The following is a 20,427-nucleotide window of genomic DNA, read 5'->3' on the forward strand; positions in this document are numbered from 1 at the left end:
TTTATTTTTAAAAAGTAAGGTTGAAAGCTAGGCAGAAGCTTCTAGGAGTTTAGTTCTTAAAAGCTAAGACTGACAGTGAAGTAAAAGCTTCTACTAGAAATTTCCTGAGTTCCTGGAGTCAGGCTGGTGACATATCCATATCAGTAGATGATCAGCTTTGCCCGAAAAATGACAGCAATTAAAGGAAGCACCCATTGTTTTGACACAGCTTGCAATATTTGGCCACAGAATTTTTCCTGGACTTGAGACCCTCAAACTTGTTTCACGGAACTTAGGCCAGCCCTTGGTAGGGAGGTTATGAGGGCAAGCTCTGGAGCTAGACAAAGCTGGGTTCAAATCCCCACCCCATCAACTTATAAGCTCTGTGACCCTGGTTTGGTCTCTAAACCTCTCTGTAAAATGGGATAATAATAATTACTACTGCTTACAATTCTTTTTGTGTGTGTGTGAAGGTTTTATTTTTAAGTAATCTCTACACCCGACATGGAGCTCAAACTTACAACTCCAAGATCAAGAGTTGCATGCTCTACCAACTAAGCCAGTCAGACACCCCTCATAATTCATATAAAGAGTCAAGAGATAATACTTAGTCCAGTGCCTGTGATGGACTAAAGGCCTGATAAACGTAGTCATTGCTACATGGGATAAACCAAGCTTTACCTCGCTGCACCTCCGCTTCCTCTTCCTGAAGACCTGGAGTTGATGTGTGTCCTTTAAGCATCTGTGACAGGCAGACTCTCAGGTGACCCCTAATGGTTCCCACCTCCTGGTATTTATGCCCTTATGTAATTCCCTCCTCACAGTGTGGGCAGGACCTTGACTTGCTTCTAAAAAATAGAACACGGCAAAGGTGCTACGGTGCCACTTTCCTGATTAAGATACATGAGATTGTGACTTCTGTCTTGTTAGCAGATTCTCTCTATTGCCTTGTTAGCTTACATGCTTTGATGAAGCAGGCTGCTGCATTGGAGAAGCCCATGTGTTAAGGAACTGGGGGTAGCCTCTGGCCAAAATCCAGCTAGGAACTGAGACTTTCAGTACAACGACCAAGGAACTGAATTTGGGCAACAGCTACATGAACTTGGAAGGAGATCCTTCTTCAGTTGACCCTTCAGATGAGACTCCAGCCCTGGCTGACCCTTTCCTTGCAGCCTTGTGGAAGACCCTGATGCAGAGGAGTCAGCTAAGCTGTGTCAGATTCCTGGCCCATAGTAAATATGAGATCATAAATGTGTGTTGTTATAAGCTGCAAAGTCGGTAGTAATTTGTTAGGCAGCAATACATAACTAATATAGTATCCAATCCCTCCCATCCCATTTCTGGTTCAGAGCCCATCTCCCCTACTTCCTTAGCACCCTGAATTCATCACAAATCCTTATAGCTTTTGGTTTTCTTGCCACCCCCTACCTTGTAAGCTTCTTCAGGACAGGTACTGGGCTTGTTGTTCCCTATAACCCTAGTGCAGACAGCAGGGCCTGGCACTAGGAGGGTGCTGGATAATATTTCATGACTCACAGGGCTGGGTTGTGTGTTCCATTAGGGGATTCCATAACACTCTCATGATAATGGTGGTTTTTGAATCCTTACTGTGTGCCAGGCACTGAGATTAAGGCCAGGTTGTGTAATTTTTTTAAGTTTATTTATTTATTTTTGAGAAAGAGAGAGATAGAACCAGCGGGGGAGGGGCAGAAAGAGAGAGGGGTACAGAAGATCTGAAGTGGGCTCTGTGCTGACAACAGAGAGCCCAATGTGGGGTTCCAACTCAGGAACCGTGACATCATGACTTCATCCGAAGCTGGTCACTTAACAGACTGAGCCACCCAGGTGCCCCTTGGGTTATGCATTTTTAACCAGCTTTCTATGATGACTCTGATGCATAGCCAGGTTTGAGAGCACCAACCCTATACGACCTAAGACATTCTGTGGAAATTTTGCCTTTTGCTTTTAAGATAGCTCTATGCAGTCTTCCTGATTTGAAACAAAAACAAAAACAAAAAACCTTTTTGCATTGCACACACACAGGAAAGTGCACAACTCATAGGTGTACAATTTGATGACTTTTCCAAATTGAACACACCTACTGAATGTCCCCAGTCTCACTTGTGGCCCCTTCCAGTCATGAGCCCCAGAGATAACCACCATCCTAAACCTATCACCACTCACTAGTTTTGCCTGTCCTAGAAGTTCCTATCAACAAAATTTGAGTCTGTACCACTTTGCTTTTTTCTGCTCAACACCATGTTTATGCTTTTGACTTGTTAAAACTACTCTTTTGGACTAAATTTGTAAAACAATGACTGAGAAGGTTAGGAGGGAGGTGGAAACCTGAGATTCTGTAAAGCCAGGTACAATACTTTCCAACAGGTTGAACCTCTAGGGAGAGAAGAGGGGGCAGGGCGCGTCGTTACAGTCGGGCCTGTTCCTTGTGGGGGCGGAGTCTTAAGGCTGGGGGCGTGACCACGGGTCCGGCTTCTCTAAGGCAGTTAGCACCGGGGGCGGGGGCGGGGGCGGGGCCGAGGCTTCCTGTCTGCGCCTGCGGAATCGCCGTTTGACCCCGGAAGTGTCGGCGCAGTGGGAGCTGTCACCGTGGACGGCGGCGGCGGCGGCGGCGGTGGGGGCGGCACAGCTCCGGTAGTGGAGCCGCCGAGGTGAGTGCGTGGCTGGGCCCTGCCGAATAGGGGGCATCCGGTCTGGGAGGAGTCGCGGCCATGCCCCCGGCGGCTGCGGGCCTCTCCGCCTGCCTGGCGGGGCCGAGACTGACGCTGCCCCAGGGGCCGTGAGTCGCCCCTGAGGCCAGGCCGCCAGAGCCGTGAGTCTCGGGTTCGAGGCTCAGCCCCAGAGTGACCTTGGACGAGTCACAGGCCTTCTACTCTCACTCTGGGTTTCAGTTTCCTTAGAGTTCATTCATTCGTTAACAAATACATGTCTAGCGCCTCCTGCACAGATCTAGGCGCTGGGGATACAAACAGCAAGACAAACACGTGGCAGGAGACAGCGACAAATAAAGGCACAAGATAATGAAAGATATGCCAGTAACTGCGGAGTGAATACTTTAGGTCAGGTTGTCTGCGAACATCTCTGAGGAAAGTAATATTGAATTGAGACCAGAAGGGTGATGACAGACAGAGAAACTGAGGCAGCAGTAGCCCTGGCAATGCTCCCAGGCCTTATTGTAGTTGGTGCTTGCACCAAGCTCACCTTCTATAGAAAGCCTTTTTCTAAGTTTTGGCTTCTGCTGCCCTGCTTGGCATGAAGGATGCACTGGCGGGCACAGATGGAACTTAGAGCCTTTTGGGAACTTAGAGTCTAGTCTTTGCCTAGTTAATTTCTACCCATACTTTAGATGAAACTCAAATCTTCCTTGACATGCTCCCTCCCTCAACTGTTCTCTCTGTTAAATGCTGTCACAGCCCCAGGGGCCTGACCTACATAGCATACATCATGGTATAACTAGTTTGTATGGCTATTCAATTCATATCTGTCTTTCCCATAAAGACTGTAAGGTCTATGAAGGGCAGGACCAAGTCTATTATTTGTCCACCTTGGTATTTGCCAGGCTTCAATGCTTGGCACATAGTAGGTGATCACAAATGACTAATCATTAATCATTAATATGGTCTTTGCTCTCCAAGGGTTCATAGGCAGTCTCTCTGCCACCAGGTTATTGTCTTTTCTTTCTGATTATATCTCTTCTCTACTTAAATGACTCCTCACTGCCTTCAGATGAAAGACCAAAATCTTTAGCATAGCATTGGAGGCTCTCTTTTTTGAGAGAGAGAGAGAGAAAGGGAGAGAGAGAGAGAGAGAACGAGCACAATCAGGGGAGGGGTAGAGAAAGAAGGAAAGACAATCCCAAGCAGGCTCTGTGCTGTCAGCACAGAGCTTGACTTGGGGCTTCATCTCATGAATGTGAGATCGTGACCTGAGCTGAAATCAAGAGTTGAAGGCTTAACCAACTGAGCCACCCAGGAGCCCTGGAGGCTCTTTGTAAAATGTCTTCACCTTTCCTATCCAACCTCATCTCTACTTCTGTCATCCCCTTCCTGACCTTGTGTTTTCAGCCATGCCAAATGTTTCCCTCTTCCTTCAAAGCCACTGGTTCTGAGTCTTTGTTCACACTTGCTCTTTGCTTGGAATGTTCTTCCTTCCCATCTTTCCTTCCTATCTTTCAACAACCAGTTATGGGTCATCTTCCCTTTCTCTGCTGTGCTTGTTTTGGATATTTCCTATTACAGCTCTGATCACACTGAATAATCATTTATATGCCTAGGACCCAGAATGTATTCAGTCAGTGTTTGGTGAGTAAATGAGGAAGTCCCAAGTGTCCTGCCTATGGTTGGGACTTGTAATCACAAGCAAACCTTATTGAGTGCTTATTATGTGCCAAGTACTGTGTTGAACACTTACCATCGATTCTTCTCACATCTCAATTTTACAGGTGAGGAAATCAAGGCTTAGAGAGTTTAAGGAACTGTCTCAAGGTCTCAAACATGGGTAGGAAAAGGTGGAGCCAGGATATGAACCCAGGCTGCAAAACTATAAAGCTCTCTTTTAACCACCACAGCAGCCTGGGTCTGAACCACCTTTATAGGCACTGGCTTGTATGAGTGGATTTCTTCTGAAATCAGGTAGCTGTCTCTATCCATCTAGGCCTGGTCTCTGTGGCTTAGAATTTAAAGGACAAAGAGCCACCACCTACTATGGCTCTTTCCCCAACCTAGGTCCCTACATTGGACACTCCCACAACCGTCTTTGGAATGTGAATATGGAAAGAACAGGGCCTGTGAGTCATTTAGATTCTGCACTGGTGAGCAGACCCCTGGTGTTCCCAGCTGCCCTCCCAGCATCACTAGGGGGTTAGGAAATAAATATTTTTAGTATGTACAGCACAGGAGACCCAGGTGCTAAAGCAGAAGGTCTGGGCTTCAGTTTCAACTTGGCCACTAATGTATCTGCCTTGAGCAAATCGAAGTCCCTCTTTGGACATCTGAGCATAATAATCCTTGTTGTGCTTAACTGGGTTGTGAGAGGCTAGTAAGATAGTAACTTGATTAAAAATGATGTATGTGCAGGCACCTGGGTGGCTCAGTCTGTTAAACATCCGACTTCGGCTCAGGTCCTGATCTCATGGTTCGTGAGTTCGAGCCCCACATCAGGCTGTATGCAGACAGCTCAGAGCCTAGATCCTGCTTCTGATTCTGTGTCTCCCTCTCTCTCTCTGCCCCTCTCCCACTCATACTCTGTCTCTCTCTCTCTCTCAAAAATAAGTAAACATTAAAAATTAAAAAAAAATAATGTACATACAACATGTGTACATTATCGTTTTACAAAGCTGAAAGGTGAAAACTTACCCAAGCCCCTTTCATTACTTCACCTTGTGATTATTTTGAGGCCACCTCATGTGTGCAGGGACGACGTATCTGACCCACTGAGATTCTAGACCTGGAATAAGCCTTGAGGACTAGACAGAGTGGTCCTCTCTCTTTTACATCCTTTTATAATGGGTATCTTCACAGTCTTTAAAACAGCCCATGAACTAAGATCCTTTATGTACCAAGCTGCTTCCTACCTTCTTACCTTTGCTCTTGCTGTATCCTCTGCCTGGAGCACCCTTCTTCCTGGCTAATCGCCACTATCAAGACTCAATTCAGGCTTTCCTGATCCTTTAGGCTCCCTAGAAATGCTTTCCTGACAGCAACACCCAAGTTCAGCTACACTATCACTAGACTCAGTACAGCTAATGGTTAAGAGCCAGCCAGCTTCACCAACTACTGAGTCCTAGGGAAAGTTTCTCATCTTCTCTGAGCCTCTGTTTCCACATTGATGAAATGGGGATAAAAATAGACTCAACCTTAGAGTTGTCATGAGCATTAATATATGCCAAGCATGTTAATGCTGAGAAAAGGCCTAGGAAAAGCACCAGCATATGATAAGCATGTTGCTGCTGCTGCTGCTGCTGCCATTATCATTGTAATTATTGGACTGTAAGCTCCTGTGGGGCAGAGACCCTGCATTATCAGTCTGTCTTAATAACCCCAGAGCCTGGCCTGATATCTGAGATACGGGCCTCCCTGTAACTCATAGCTGACTGAGCCCCTCACCTCATCTGTGAGGTTCTCAGGAGGTGACAGATGGTTTCCTCATCCCAGGCTCAATATGGCTTTATGTTGTCATTGAGACTGTGCTGGCCTTTTATGGCATGTCTTCCATTAGTGAATTAGGGGCCCGATTCACTTCCGTTCCATGATTCAGCCAATATGCATGTCCCTTCTGTGGGTCAGGCCAAGTAGAATTATGGACAGAACATTGGATGGGAAGACAAGAGACATGATGTCTGCCACTCACTGACTCTGAGGTGGGTTTGGGCCTCTGCAGAAAAGAGCTCACACTGGCAGGTTTCTGTGAATTCCGTTGTCCTCTCTGGTCCTTCTGTTCATCCATGTCCTTTTTCCTTGAAGCCTAAGGAGGTTGTAAAATATTAAAACTGTCTATAAGTGAGTGAGGAAAGGCTCATGACTCCATTCCCTCAAAAGACTGCCAATCTGGTTAGAATTCTTAAGAAAAGTGTCCTCATATTCAGTCACTCATTTGACGAGTCAAACATTTGATGAGACCAACTCTGTATCAGGCCTGTCACAGAAAAGATAGCAAGAGAAGGAGAGCCCAGGCACTGTCTTCACAGAGCTCAGAGGGACCACAGAGTTGGAGCCATAATGAAAATAATCTATGTACTTTTTTTTTTTTCACGTTTATTCATTTTTGAGAAGAGACAGAGCATGAGCAGGGGAGGGGCAGAGAGAGAGGGAGACACAGAATCTGAAGCAGGTTCCAGGCTCTGAGCTGTCAGCAGAGCCCTATGTGGGGCTTGAACCCACGAACTGTGAGATCTATGACCTGAGCCGAAGTCGGACGCTTATCCAACTGAGCCACCCGGGTGTCCCCCAAAATAATGTACTTTTAGCCGATACAACACAAAGTCAGTGGGAATATATCAGAAGTCACTTGGGGAGTGTTTTCCTCCTCAGTTGAGAACTCCAGCATTAGGCAGAAAAGTCACCTCTGTCTGAATTAGTAGGTACAAGAACTGGGTCTTCAGGGACTAACTCAGGAGCCTCCTGAGGCCAGAGGGTGAAGCCTCTCTCCTGGCTCTGAGATCAGTTCCAGAGCAGGCTCCTTCCACCAGGAGCCTATGTGTCTGCTCTCTTCTTCCCATCCATATTCCTTACAGGAGGGTCACACAGCACAATGCCATCTCTGCCCTTGGACCAACTCCAGATCACCCACACGGACCTGAAGACAGGAAAACTGAGGACTTCACCAGCGCTGGTGAGCCGGTACCTTGAGGCTGTTCAGCCTGATATTATCATTCTTGCAATTTCAGAAGCAAAAAGCAAATTCCTCCTTTATCTGTTCCAAGAATGACCCGAGGGCCACAGTCAATAGTAATTCAGTAGCTGGGACACTACTAGATCCTTCCAGACCCGGTGCAGAAGTTTCCTTTCTGAGCAGCAGCTTGAATTTGAGTAGTATTTTCCATGTTGCCACCCCACACCTTTCCTCCAAAGCATTTCATTTTGAATCAGAGTCTGATGGCAGTTCTGACTCAACCTGAGCTGGCTTAGAAAAAAGATCTAGCCCAAAGTCTGGTTTGGGGATTTGACCCTGTGGGAAGTGTTCAGGTTTCAGGTAGGCCTTTTTCAGAGCTGTCTCACCTATTATCCACACTTAAGGGGGAACGCCAGTTTCAGAGGTCAGGCTGTCTTTTATTGCAATGGGCTAAGCGCCACCTGCCACATACCAACTCTGCAGGGCTTGGGAGACTGAAAAATAAGGAGGCTGTGAGCTGCAGAGTGAGATATGGGCTACGGAGAGGTGCCAGGCTGCTGAAGGAGACAGACGTGGGGACTAGAGTCCCCGTACCCACTTACTGTTTTCCCAAGAATGTGAGCTTCCTTGAACAAGCTCAAGTATTGAGGAAGTATTTTCTAGGGGGGTTCGAGTAAAGTCGTGGGAAACAAGAGCTTGATATTTTATTTCCTGCTTTCTGGATGGCTTCTTATTATTTCCTAACTACTCTTTAGTAATATGACTTAACATATGTAGAGCACTTTCTCTGGGCCAAATCTTTCTAAACACTTCACTTGGATTATCTCATTTAAGCTGTACCATGGCCCTGTGAGTAGGTATTTTGATTGTCCCCATTTTACAGATGAGGAAACTGAAAGTTCAGGGTCACAGAACTAGGAAGTTAGGGGAGCCAGGATGGGAGCCCAGCTAGACTGACTCTCATACCCTTAAACTTTCTGCTATAAAGCCTGTGGGTTTGTTTTCATAACCTTTTTATGTGAGGAGGGTGTTTATCAGAAAATCTGGAACTGTTCTGCCTAGTATGGTAGCCACAGTGCAATAGTCATTCGCCACATATAGGGATTGCACATTTGAAATGTGGATAATTTGAAGAACTGCATTTTTTATTTAATTTTAGTTAATTTAAATTAAAATAGCCCATGTGGTGAATGCCTACTGTATTTGTTAGCACAGGTATAGAACAGTTCCATTAACACAGAAAGTTCTGGGGCACTTGGGTGGCTCAGTTGGTTAAGTGTCCGACTCTTGATTTCGGCTCAGGTCATGATCTCACGGTTTGTGAGTTTGAGCCCCATATTGGGCTCTGTGCTGACAACGCGGAGCTGCTTGAGATTCTCAGTCTTCCTCTCTGCACTTCCCCGCTTGTGCGCGCGTGCACGCTCGCTCTCTCTCTCTCTCTCTCTCTCTCAATAATAAATTTAAGGAAACATTAAACACACACACACACACACACACACACACACACACACACACACAGAGTTCTGTTGGGCTGGTGGAGACTGACTTCTTAAGTAGTTGACTCTGATTTTCCATCTCAGTCCTTCTCCATGTACTTATACCTGGGTTGCTAGGCTGTGGGCTCCATGAGAACAGGGACCTGGTCCCTTCCCTTCATTCTGGTTTCCCAGTGCCGGGTGCATTTCTCTCAGGAAACTTTCAGTAAATGAGTCAAGAACTCCAGACAGGCTTTGTGCCAGATGCTGGAGCTACAGAGAAAATAGACATGGTTCCTGGCCTTGAGGGGTGTGTGGACTAAGAGCAAAGGAGTCCAGTAGTTTCTCTATAGTGTGATCAGGGTTGTGATAGAAGTCCAGGTGGCTATGTGGGTGCAGAGCCCAAGCCACTGATCCAGACTGAAGGACTGTAGGGCAGGGAGGTCTTGGGAGTGGTGGTGGGGGGCGGGGGGAAGGCATGCACAGCTAGGGAAGGCTTCCTGAAAGAAGGGGATCCTGAACCAGGTATTGAAGGGGGGATAAGCACTAGCTGGGCAGAGCAGTGGGAGAAGGATGAACCCGGAAGGAGGACCCAAGTATACTTACTGTCCCGGAGTCTTGAGAGAGCCTGACTCCTACACCAACCACCAGTGACTCGGGTGTAAGCAGTATCATTGAGTTAAGGCTCACAAGCTTTGCGTTAAATCTCACACATACTTGGCCATGTGACCAGAACATAGTAAGCAGTCAATAATGGTGATGATGACAACAGTGACAAGTGGCAGAAGCTTCGAATGGGAAGTAGGGTGGGAAGAAGGATGAGCTGAGGGGAGACAGCTGCCTGATCAAGGAGTGGTCTTATTGACCATGCTGAAGGATATTTACCCACTGTGTATTTGTCTCTCTTTTTTTTTAAGTGTATTTATTTATTTTGAGAGAGAGCGAGAGCACAAGTGGGAGAGAGGCAGAAAGAGAGGGAGAGAGAGAATCCTAAGCAGGCTGTGTGTCATCAGCGCGGAGCCCACCCCGAGGCTCGATCCCACAAACTGTGAGATCATCACCTGAGTCGAAACCAAGAGTTGGACGCTTAACTGACTGAGCCAGCCAGGCGTCCCTGTATATTTGTCTCTTTAGTCCCAACTTAGGACAAGGAGATCTCTAGCCAAGGGGTAGCCACCACGCTGCCTTTGCAGGGTGATGGGTGGAGCTAATGTTTATTGAGTAGCTAACTGCACACACAGCACACACTTGGTGCTCTTGAAAATCCAAAAGAAATAAAGTCTTGGGCCCAAATGAGTGAATGAGCCCCTTGAGGAAGACAGGACTCACGTAGGGGAACATTTGGAGAGATGTATAAAATAGTTTCTTATCAAGATAAGCAGAACAGAAGTTTGATGGGCAGGGAATGTCCAGAAAGCTTCACAGAGCAAGTGGGACCTGAGCCAGGCTTGAAGGGTGGAAGATACAGCTGGAGCCTGCTGCTCTCTGCCCTGAAATCTCCCGTGGCTCCTGTTACCTACAGAATAAAGTCCCCACTCTTGAATTTGGCATTCAAGGTCCTTCAAAGAACTTGGTGGGATCTGGTCCTTCATTACACACCTTCATTCTTCAGCCAGCCAGTAAATATATACGGAGAGTTGGCCCAATGCCAGACACTATTCTAGGGACTGGGAATGCTGTGGTGAGCGAAGCCCAGATGGCTTCTGGAGACCTACAGGTTAGTGGGGGAGACAGAAGGCAGGCCCTCCCTTTTTACGTAACCTTATTAGGGTGTCATTGAAGGACACTAAACTGCACATATTTAATGTTTATTTATTTTTGAGAGAGAGAGTGCGTAAGTGGAGGAGGGGCAGAGAAAGAGGGAAACACAGAATCCAAAGCAGGTTCCAGGCTCTGAGCTGTTAGCACAGAGCCCAACACGGAGCTCAAACCCACAAGCTGTGACAGCAGGACCTGAGCCGAAGTCGGAAACTTAACCGACTGAGCCACCCAGGCATCCCTAAGCTGCACATACTTTAAAGTATAAATTTGGTTGGTGTTGACACTAGTATATACCCACAAAGCTATCATTGTAATCAAGATAATGAACATTTCTACCACTCGCAAAAGTTTCTTTGTGCCCTTCTGTGATCCATTCTTTCTTCTCTCCCCATCTGTAGTAACCACTGATCTGGAAGTACTTTTGATATAGTTCAGCAGGTGCTATGGTTGGGGAAGCATAGAGGGCAAGTGTTAGGGGATCCCAGGTGAATCCCTAACCTAGTTAGGGGTGGGAGTTGGGGAGATGAGGTCAGAGCTGGGCTCAGAAGGATAAAGAGGGAGACCAGGATGGCACATGGGTACTGTAGGTCATTCAGTCCATCAGCAGCATAAGCTTTGCTTCAGATCCTGTCTCAGTTGCCTCCTTAGCCCTGTGACCTTAGCAGAATTCCTGAACCTTACTGATTCTTTGTTTCCTCCTCTGTAAAATGGGGAGAATACTATTTCCCTTTTAAGTAGTTGTAGATAAAAAAGAAATAGGCTGTGGGACATACCTACTCAGTAGCCCGGCATTGGGCAGGTCCTTGTTAAGTGGTGGCTTTTTTTTTTATGTTTTTTTAAATTAATTTATTTTGAGAGAGAGAGGGATTATGCATGTGTGCAAGTTGGGGAAGGGCAGAGAGAGGGAGAGAGAATACCAGGCAGGCTCCACATTGTCAACATAGAGCCCAATGTGGGGCTCAGACTCACAAACCCTGAGATCATGACCTGAGTCGAAGTCAGATGCCACCCAGGTGTCCCAGGTGTTGGCTTTTATTAGCACCATTCCAGTGTTCTCTTCCTCCAAATCTATTTCCCACCACCTAGTGCATTCTAGTTCCCTTTTATTTCATGGCCCATTTTTATCCCTCCATAAAATACCATTTTTCTCATCTAAAAATCTTTCTCAATTTCAGAGGCCCAGCTTAGATGCTGCCTGCTCTGGGAAGTTGTCCCTTGTCCTCTAGGTACAGTTGTCCCCTGTCCTGTAGGTATCTCTAGGTACCTTTTGCACTCCCACGGTATCTATGCCAGGTTTGCGTTGTCACTTCCTCTGTTTTGTGCTCCCTTGATGGCTTAGATGTGCATCTGCCCCTCTGGAGCATAGGCTCTGTGAGCACGTGGATGTTTTCTTCATGTACATGAACATGCACATGACACACAACAGTGTGCCAGTAAATGTTTGTAGGATCGCAAGGAAGGTAGAATTTCAGGGTGTGTGTGCACGTACACATCTGTCAGAGGAGTAGGGGGTGATGAGTAGCCCTGCCTAAAAAGTGACCTAAGAGGGGAAATGACAACAGATAGAGGAGGGGAAGAGCTTGGAAATCAAGGAGATGAATTTAGATCCTAGAGAGTTGTTTTGAACTTGTTTCAGTCAGCAGGATTTCCTTTTTCAAAAAATTTGCACCTGGAAGCCCACTGTATAAATCCTGATTTCTTTTTTTTTTTTTAAGTTTTTATTTATCATGAGAGAGAGATAGAGAACAAGCAGGAGAGGGCAGAGAGAGAGGAGGACAGAAAATCCAAAGCAGGCTCTGTGCTGACAGCAGAGAGCCCAAAGCAGGGCTCAAACTCACAGACCCATGAACTATGAGATCGTGACCTGAGCCGAAGTTGGACGCTTAACCGAGTCACTCAGGCGTCCCTTAAATTCTGATTTCAGTGGGAGGGATTCTGAAGGCTCCTCTCATAGCTGGCCCCCAAGGAATCCTTGTGTGATTCAAAGACACCACAGTTTGAAGACTTGCATCAGGCAGTAGGGAGACATAGGGGGTTCTTGAGAAAACTGACCAATCAGTCATGATTTTCCTGTCCCCCTGGACTGACAGACCTGGAAATGGGTGGATTGTGGTTGATAACCACTGAGATGTTGCCCCGCCTTCCTCCTATTACCACTTCCCCTGGAGAAAGCAGCCCTTATGTAGTCAGGGGAGAAAACTGAGCTCATCTCTTTAAGGTGAACAAAGTAAGGTTTGTTCATGGCAAGGTAAGGGTTGGAAGAAAGAACTTATGAATTCTAAGCTGAGACCTGCCGTGTTCCTGGATTAGCATCTTTAAAAGAAAAAAATTCCCGAGGTTTTTTTTTTTTTTTTTTTTGTCTCTGATTCTAAGAAGGATACAGCATGATACATACAGTATGATTCTGTTTATGTAAGAAAGATGAAAACAGATCTGAAATACCTTCTATGAGTATATTTTCCCCTAAAAGCCTAGAAAAGGTCTGCAGGGACACTTACTGGATGGTGAGTGGTCACCCCTGGGAGGACATGGGGACACGGGGAGTATCGTCCCAGGAGACTCTCCTTCTCAGCAGGGTTGTAACTTCTGAAAGAAAATATGTGTCTCCCTCATGTAATTACAAAATAACTTAAAAAGTAATACACGTGTATGTTTTTTAAATTGGAAAATATATTCATCCTAATTACCCCCCACCAAAGGTAATCACTATTAGTTTTGGGTTGTTACTCCCCCACTCCACCGCCACTTTTTTTAACCTGTGTAAATATATATATTTCTTTAAAAATCCCCAAACTGGTTATATTAAATAGGTTCATATCCTGCTTTCTCTTCCCTTGACCTTTCCCCGTGTCATTAAATATCCTCCAAAACACATGGTTTTGAATGCCTGCCTAGTGTTCCCTGGATGCAACCAAGCCCCCTTTGTTAGAGACACTTGGTTCTTTATGCTTAAAAACTCCTTGGAGGGTCACCGGTTGGAACAGCCAAGTGTTGTCATTGCTGTGGGTTGGCAAATGGGCCCTCGCTGACTAACCTCTGCCACGTTAACACGTGGTTTTTGGATCCGTAGCACCCCGAGCAGAAGGCAGACCGGTATTTTGTGTTATACAAACCGCCCCCTAAAGACAACATTCCCGCCCTAGTGGAGGAGTACCTGGAACGCGCCACCTTCGTAGCCAATGACCTCGACTGGCTCCTGGCCTTGCCTCACGATAAATTCTGGTGCCAGGTAACATTCTATCAAAATTAACACTAAGACAAAGCACATGACATGCCGTTGGTTGGTTGCTGTTGTTGTTTTTCTCCCCCTAGGAGATGCTTTTCTCTCTACTTCTTACACTGGATCCTTAACAGCAAAGTGTGGTTTGGATTGTTCTGTCTTGTATCACGATCTTAATGATGTTTACACAACGCCTTCCAACGTGTCATTTTTAGAAACTTGTGTTTAGCCCTCGGCTCATTCATACCTCCTTAGTCCCTTGGGGTTGGAGTGTTTGCCTTAGGCCAGGGCTGGTAGGCCATGAGCCCCTGCACAGTCCACCCACAAGCCCTTGGACCTTAGTGACAAATCCTTGCTCTGATCTGTCATCTGGCATAGGTTATCTTCGATGAAACCCTGCAGAAGTGCCTGGACTCCTATCTGCGCTATGTCCCCCGAAAGTTCGACGAGTGGGTGGCCCCGGCCCCTGAGGTTGTTGACATGCAGAAACGGCTCCATCGAAGTGTTTTCCTCACCTTCCTCCGCATGTCCACTCATAAGGAATCCAAAGTAAGCCCCTGATCCCGTGATGGGGTGCTACCTGCCACCCGACACCTCTGTGCCAGACTCTCCCGCCCCTGGGAAGGAAGGCTCTGGAAGTATCACGTTTCCTCTTTGTCTCCCCTCCGCCTTTATTCCTACCATTGGGGAAGAAATCTGTGCTACCCGTCTTATCCGCAAATTCACTGGGTCTGTATTACATCAAGTATTTTCATCAATGGGAGCCGAGGCCCCTTTGCCAGTTGACATGTAACTGCCTTTTTTTATGCTTCAGAGGGTTGAAAACATTGATCCTGATTTGTTAAAGGAACTTGTATGTGCTTTTTTTTTTTTTGCTTTTTTTTTTTTTTTTTAAACATTCATTTATTGTTGAGAGACAGAGAGAGACAGAGTACGAGCACGGGAGGGACAGAGAGAGAGGGAGACACAGAATCTGAAGCAAGCTCCAGGCTCTGGGCTGTCAGCACAGAGCCCAATGTGGGGCTTCAATTCACAAACCGTGAGATCATGACTTGAGCCAAAGTCAGACGCCTAACCAGCTGAGCCACCTAGGCCCCCCACTCGTATGTGCTTTTTAAAAACATTTACTTTTATTCCTCCAATTTGAAAAATCATGCTGTCTCTAAACAACTCAAACATTACAGAAAGAAAAATCCCTTTCCCTGAAAATAACCACCGTTAAGGTGCATATTCCTTCAGGGAATTTTTTTTCCTTTAGATGTGTGTGTGTGTGTGTGTGTGTGTGTGTGTGTGTGTACATTTATTTTTACAATAGGAGCTTGCTTTTTTTTTTTAACTTTGTAGTATAGAAATTTTCAAATATATACAAAAGCGTAAGGAACCCTACATACCCATCACCAGCTTTAATAATTATCAATATTTTGCCAATCTTATTTTCTTTCTTCTCCTTAATTTTCTTTTTTTTTTTTTTATTGGAGTATTTTCTTTTCCTTGAGTATATTAAAGCAATTCTAAACATCATGGTAATTTACCTGTAAATATTTTATTTTTAGTTTAAAGTAAGCCCTATGCCCAATGTGGGGCTTAAACTAATGACCCCAAGATCAAGAGTCACATGCTCTACTGAGCCAACCAGGTGCTGCAACCCATAAATATTTTAGAATGAATGCCAACCAACTTTTTATAGTGTATTTTTGCTTCTTTTTACATTAAAATGAGGAATAGCTGTACCTCTAGGCCAATATATAAGGCCCAGATATGTCCACAGAGTGTACGGGCTTTCATTTATGAGCCAGTCCCCTGTTGTTTCTTGTGAGTTTGCTGTTACTTCACAAAGATATGCTTTCAGACAGTCTCTCATCCTCCCTCTCTGTACTGTTCCTTAGGATCACTTCATTTCCCCTTCTGCATTTGGAGAAATCCTCTACAATAACTTCCTGTTTGACATCCCAAAGATCCTGGATCTCTGCGTGCTCTTTGGAAAAGGCAACTCGCCATTGCTCCAGAAGATGATAGGTACGTAAGGCACAGGGCCTAGAGGGCTGCACAGAGATGGCCCCCACATGCCAAACTAGACATCCCAAAGGTGGCACCTAGATGAGCGCCGGGGGATTCAGAGCTGTAGCGGTGGATGGGGCTTGGGTATGACCTTGCAGGTATATGTGTGTCAACTCTGAAAGATGCGACTAGGTGGCCATGGGGGAGTGGAGACAACACTGTATCGCACGGTCCCTTAAGGATCTTAGTATTAGGCCACATGCCAAACAGCTGCAGTAGTGAGGAAGTTTGCTTTGGTGGTGAGAGTAGAACAACAGTGATTGCTAACCTCTGTGTGAGTGCTCACTGGGGGCCCAGCACTCTGCTGAGTGCTCCTCCTAAGTGATCTTAATGGATCCTCACGGCAGCCCTGTGATGTGACACTGTAATCACCATTATTTACAGACAAGGAAATGGAGGTTAAAATAAGGGACTTGCCTGAGAGGCCATGACTAATAAGTGGCCAAGCTGGGATTTATGTCACATAGGCCTGACTCTCGAGCTCTTGCTCTTCATCCCTCCCTGCTTCAAGGATAATGGGGCTGCCCCCAAAATGTCATGATTTGTATTGTTGCTGAGAATAGATGGAGACAGAGTTCAGAGAGGACTCTTTTGGGTTGAGAAAGGAATGACTTCAGCAGTTGGATCCCGTCAAGAGGCAGTGGGCCAGAGGCGCCTGGGCGGCTTAGCCGGTTGAGTGTCCGACTTCAACTGAAGTCATGGACTCGTGGTTTGTGAGTTCAAGCCCCACATTGGGCTTGTTGCTGACAGCACAGAGCCCCCTTTGGATCTTCTGTCCTCCTCTCTCTGCCCCTCCTCTGCTTGTGTACACATGTGCTTTCTCTCTGTCAAATATAAGTAAACATTAAAAAAAAAAAAAGCAGTGGGCTGGAAGGTTCCATCAGAGACTGAAGCTTTGGTTAGGATGTGACAGAGGGAACAATGCCCCAGTGGATTCTTCTCTGATTTGTTTTAATGCTGTCAGCACAGAGCCCAATGTGGGGCTGGATCTCATGAACCGTGAGATCATGACCTGAGCTGAAACCAAGAGACGGACGCTTAACCAACTGAGCCACCCAAGCGCTCCAGCCAGTGGATTCCTCTTTGAACCACAGCTGATGGCATTGGGCTGGACACAAAGAGGTGCTCACCCAGGACACCACTGTCAGCCTCTCCTCTGAGATTATAGGACATAGTCCTCTAAATGCCCAATTACAAAGCTAAGGTATCCCTTGAAATGGCTTGCCTCCTTCCTTCCTCCTAATAATAAAGGTAATAATAAAGATAATATATATTAATTTAGAAAATTTGGGGAGAATATAAAATGTAAAAAAGCAAGAAAGCAATTACCAAATTCCTGCTCCCAGAGACAATCATTTGGTGATTATTTCCTTCCAGTCTTGTCTCTCTATATTTTTCAGAACCATATCAGAGCATAATATATATGAAATTTCACATCCAGCCTTTTCATTGGAACAGCCTCTGATTTCCCGTTCAAATCTAATTGTTCCCTGATCATCAGTTCATTTCTTTGACTTTCCCAGAGAAAGACTCTTCATAATGTTACTGTGGACTGAGGGCATGGGGTGAGTGAGCAAAAACAGGCATGATTAGTTAGAGAAACAGTTATTAGGCCAGTCTGGTTAGAGCGGAGCATTCCGGGAGGACAGCAGCAGGAAATGGGGAAGGGAAAGCTGGGGCCACTTCAGGGAGGGCTCCATGTCAGTCTTTAGCACTTGGGGAGCAGTGTTGCTTGGTGTCTCAGAAAGCAGGCTCTGCCCAATTCACACCCCAGCTCTGTTCCTGGCTGTGTCACTTTGTCCAAGTCAGTTAGCCTCTCTCGGCCTCAGTTTTCTCATCTGAAGGATGGGAAGACTAGTGATACACCTACCTCATAGGATGGTTGTGAGGATTAACATGGTGCCTGGCTCATTACAAGTGCCTGATGACTGTGAGCTCTTACTGTCATGAGGCCATGGGAACTGCAAGGAGGAGCTGTCTGGTATCAAGGTTAATTTGGCAGCATGCCAGTGGGGAGGGTGGTGACAGGAGGCTGAGGAGGGGGCCAGTGCTTCAGCGTGGGTTTGAAGGTGAGAGCCTGGTTTGGCTACTGGGGGAGAAGAAGACATCCTGGAGGCAGAATAAAGCAGTGCTTAGGGAGTTCAGCTGGAGGGAAAAGTTTGAACAATTCTGGAGAAAACTGGTGTCAGGTGCAGAGAAAGGGCCTTCGGGAGGGGTGGGGGGTGGAGAGGGTTATGAGTGGAGGCATAGAGATCTGTGAGGTGTGAGATGCTGGGGGAGAAGACTTCTGGCCACAGTTCCAGGTGGGCAAGGGTGGCATGAGAAAGCCCCTAATCTTTTGAGTCACTGACTTCTTTGAGAATCAGATGAAATCTTGTCCCCAGAAAAACATACTGCCTTACAGATGTTGAGGTGTTTTAGGATGTTTTTAGCCCCGGATTGAGAACCCTTAATTGACTTATTTAAGAGAGCCCTTTCTTCGGCTCTTAGAGGGTGGTTAATGGAAAAGAGGACAAGAAAGGCGTACAGAGCCCCTTCATTGTGTGTGTGCTGGGGTGTGTGCATTGAGGGGGGTATGGAGGAGGGGCCTGCAGACACTCACACACACACACACGTATGCATGCATGCATGCACACACACACACAGCAGCTCTCTTTCCAACCCTTGAGCAGGAGGCACATAAAGGGGTGGCCTCCAGTTTCTCTACCACAGACGCTCTTGAGGAAAGCAGGTCAGCTGTAGGAAGAGGGTTGACAAGGGAGAAAAGGAAGGAACAAGGGAACTGGCTGATTTTCCTTTGGGCAGAAGCCCAGTCCTTATCTGGCACCCCCATCCACCTGTACACACACCCGGATTTTTTTTTTAATTTCAAGGTTGATAATTCTGAATTAGTAAGTGTAATTTTGAAAGCAGGGCCTTTCAAGTAGACTCTTGGAGCCTCTTTGCGAAAGCAGGAGTTCATCAGGCCTTGGCCCCACCAAGGACTGCACTGATCTCTTTGGCAATATCTTCCATTCACCCTGGGTTTCTTTTCTTTCTTTCTTTCTTTTAATTTTTTTTAATGTTTATTTATTTTTGAGAGGAGGAGAGGGGCAGAGAGAGCAAGACACAGAATCTGCAGCAGGCTCCAGGCTCTGGGGTGTCAGCACAGAGCCCAACACAGGGCTCAAACTCATGAACTGTGAGATCATGACCTGAGTGAGCCGAAGTCAGACGCTTAACCAACCGAGCAATCCAGGCACATTCTTTCTTTCTTTTTAAGTTTGTTTATTGTGAGAGAGAAGGAGGGAGAGAGAAATTGTGTGCGTGCGTGAGCATAGGGAGGGGAGGGGCAGAGGGAGAGGGAGAGGGAGAGGGAGAATCCCAAGCAGGCTCCACGCTCGGTGTATAGCCCAATGTGGGGCTCGAAGTCATGAACCATGAGATCATGACCTGAGCCAGAATCAAGAGTCAGATCTTTAACCAACTGAGCCACCCAGGCGCCCCCCACTTTTTTTTCCTCTCTGGGTTTCCATACTGCTTTAGCCTGAGAAGGTTGTCCCTTACTTCTTAACAGTTTCTTTGTGAAACTGAAAGTCAGAACTTCACTGTCACTGGATCAGATAAAGGAGAGGAAAGAGTCAGTTGTGAAATGTGATGTTTTGATGCTTGTAAAACATCCCTGTTACTCAGGCTTAAGCACTAGAAGGATTATAAGAGAGGGCCTTACCCCATGCCAGGTAGTCAGGATGTGGTGGGGTCCACCATGTGGTATGGGGTGAGGAGGGAGACCTGCTCCTAACGCCTGGGTCAGGAGGCACTGCCTGGAGAAGGTGACACCTGCCTTAGGGTGGACTTAGCTCTGAGAGGTCACTCCAGGTGGAGGGAGGGGATGGGGCTTGTTCTCTGTGGTTGAAGAGGTATGAGAGAGGAATGCAAGGCAGGAAATGGGGAGAAGGTGGCTGGAGATGCCAATGGGGCCAGATCTCTCATGGCCCTTTGTGCTGTGGTCAGGAGTTTTGACTTGACCTTGAGGATACCTTTGGATAGGAGGGTTTTGTGAGAAAGAACAGAGTTTGGTGGGGAGACAAGACAGTTCAGTCTCTCCCTGCTATCAAGTTTAGGATGCGGGCACAGATGGTCAGGGAGTACCTTTATGGGTTGAGGGGTCAGCACCCATCTGGAGGTGGGATGCACTGAGCAAGCTCAAGCTGCTAAAACTCAGTTTTCTGGAATGAAGCAATGAAGTGGCATCCAAGAAAGTGTTTACAGAAAGTCCGGCTACATAGTGACTTGCTTACTCACCCAGTCCCATCTGGCCTTTGATCTCATTGATTTTTCAAATCCTCTGAGATGGAGCAAGGGCTGCAGGGTTTTCATTAAGGAAACCGAGGACACACCTGCCCAAGGACAAAGGACTCGTAGAATTCAGCACATCCTGACAGTCGCTCAGCCTCAGACTTTAGGATCACGGTGGGGTGATGAACCCTGGCCTCTTCTTAAGGGTGTTGGCATTTTGCATTGTCATGCCTCCTAGTTTGCTGTGATTTTTTCTCCTTCCCTTGCCATTTGGGCAGCCGGAACACTTGGTTACTGTTCCAGTTACCA

The 20,427-nt window shown here is 46.6% G+C and overlaps 1 protein-coding gene across 2 annotated transcripts in view; it reads left to right on the forward strand.

The window, feature by feature from the left end:
• Nucleotides 1–2,523: 2,523 nt before the first annotated feature.
• Nucleotides 2,524–20,427, forward strand: part of ASCC2 (activating signal cointegrator 1 complex subunit 2) — a 42,997-nt gene continuing 25,093 nt past the window's right edge. Inside the window, exons 1-5 of one of the 2 annotated variants that reach the window (XM_060612766.3) lie at nucleotides 2,524–2,648; nucleotides 7,229–7,326; nucleotides 13,633–13,791; nucleotides 14,161–14,331; nucleotides 15,669–15,798. In XM_060612766.3, coding sequence (XP_060468749.2) covers nucleotides 7,246–7,326; nucleotides 13,633–13,791; nucleotides 14,161–14,331; nucleotides 15,669–15,798 — 541 coding nt within the window. In that variant the 5' untranslated portion in view covers nucleotides 2,524–2,648; nucleotides 7,229–7,245. The remainder of the gene's footprint in view (nucleotides 2,649–7,228; nucleotides 7,327–13,632; nucleotides 13,792–14,160; nucleotides 14,332–15,668; nucleotides 15,799–20,427) is intronic. The other variant, XM_060612767.3, reaches the window with a different exon arrangement.

The sequence above is a fragment of the Panthera onca genome, chromosome D3 (assembly GCF_046562875.1).
Source record: "Panthera onca isolate mPanOnc1 chromosome D3, mPanOnc1 haplotype 2, whole genome shotgun sequence".
Taxonomy (NCBI): Eukaryota; Metazoa; Chordata; class Mammalia; order Carnivora; family Felidae; genus Panthera; species Panthera onca.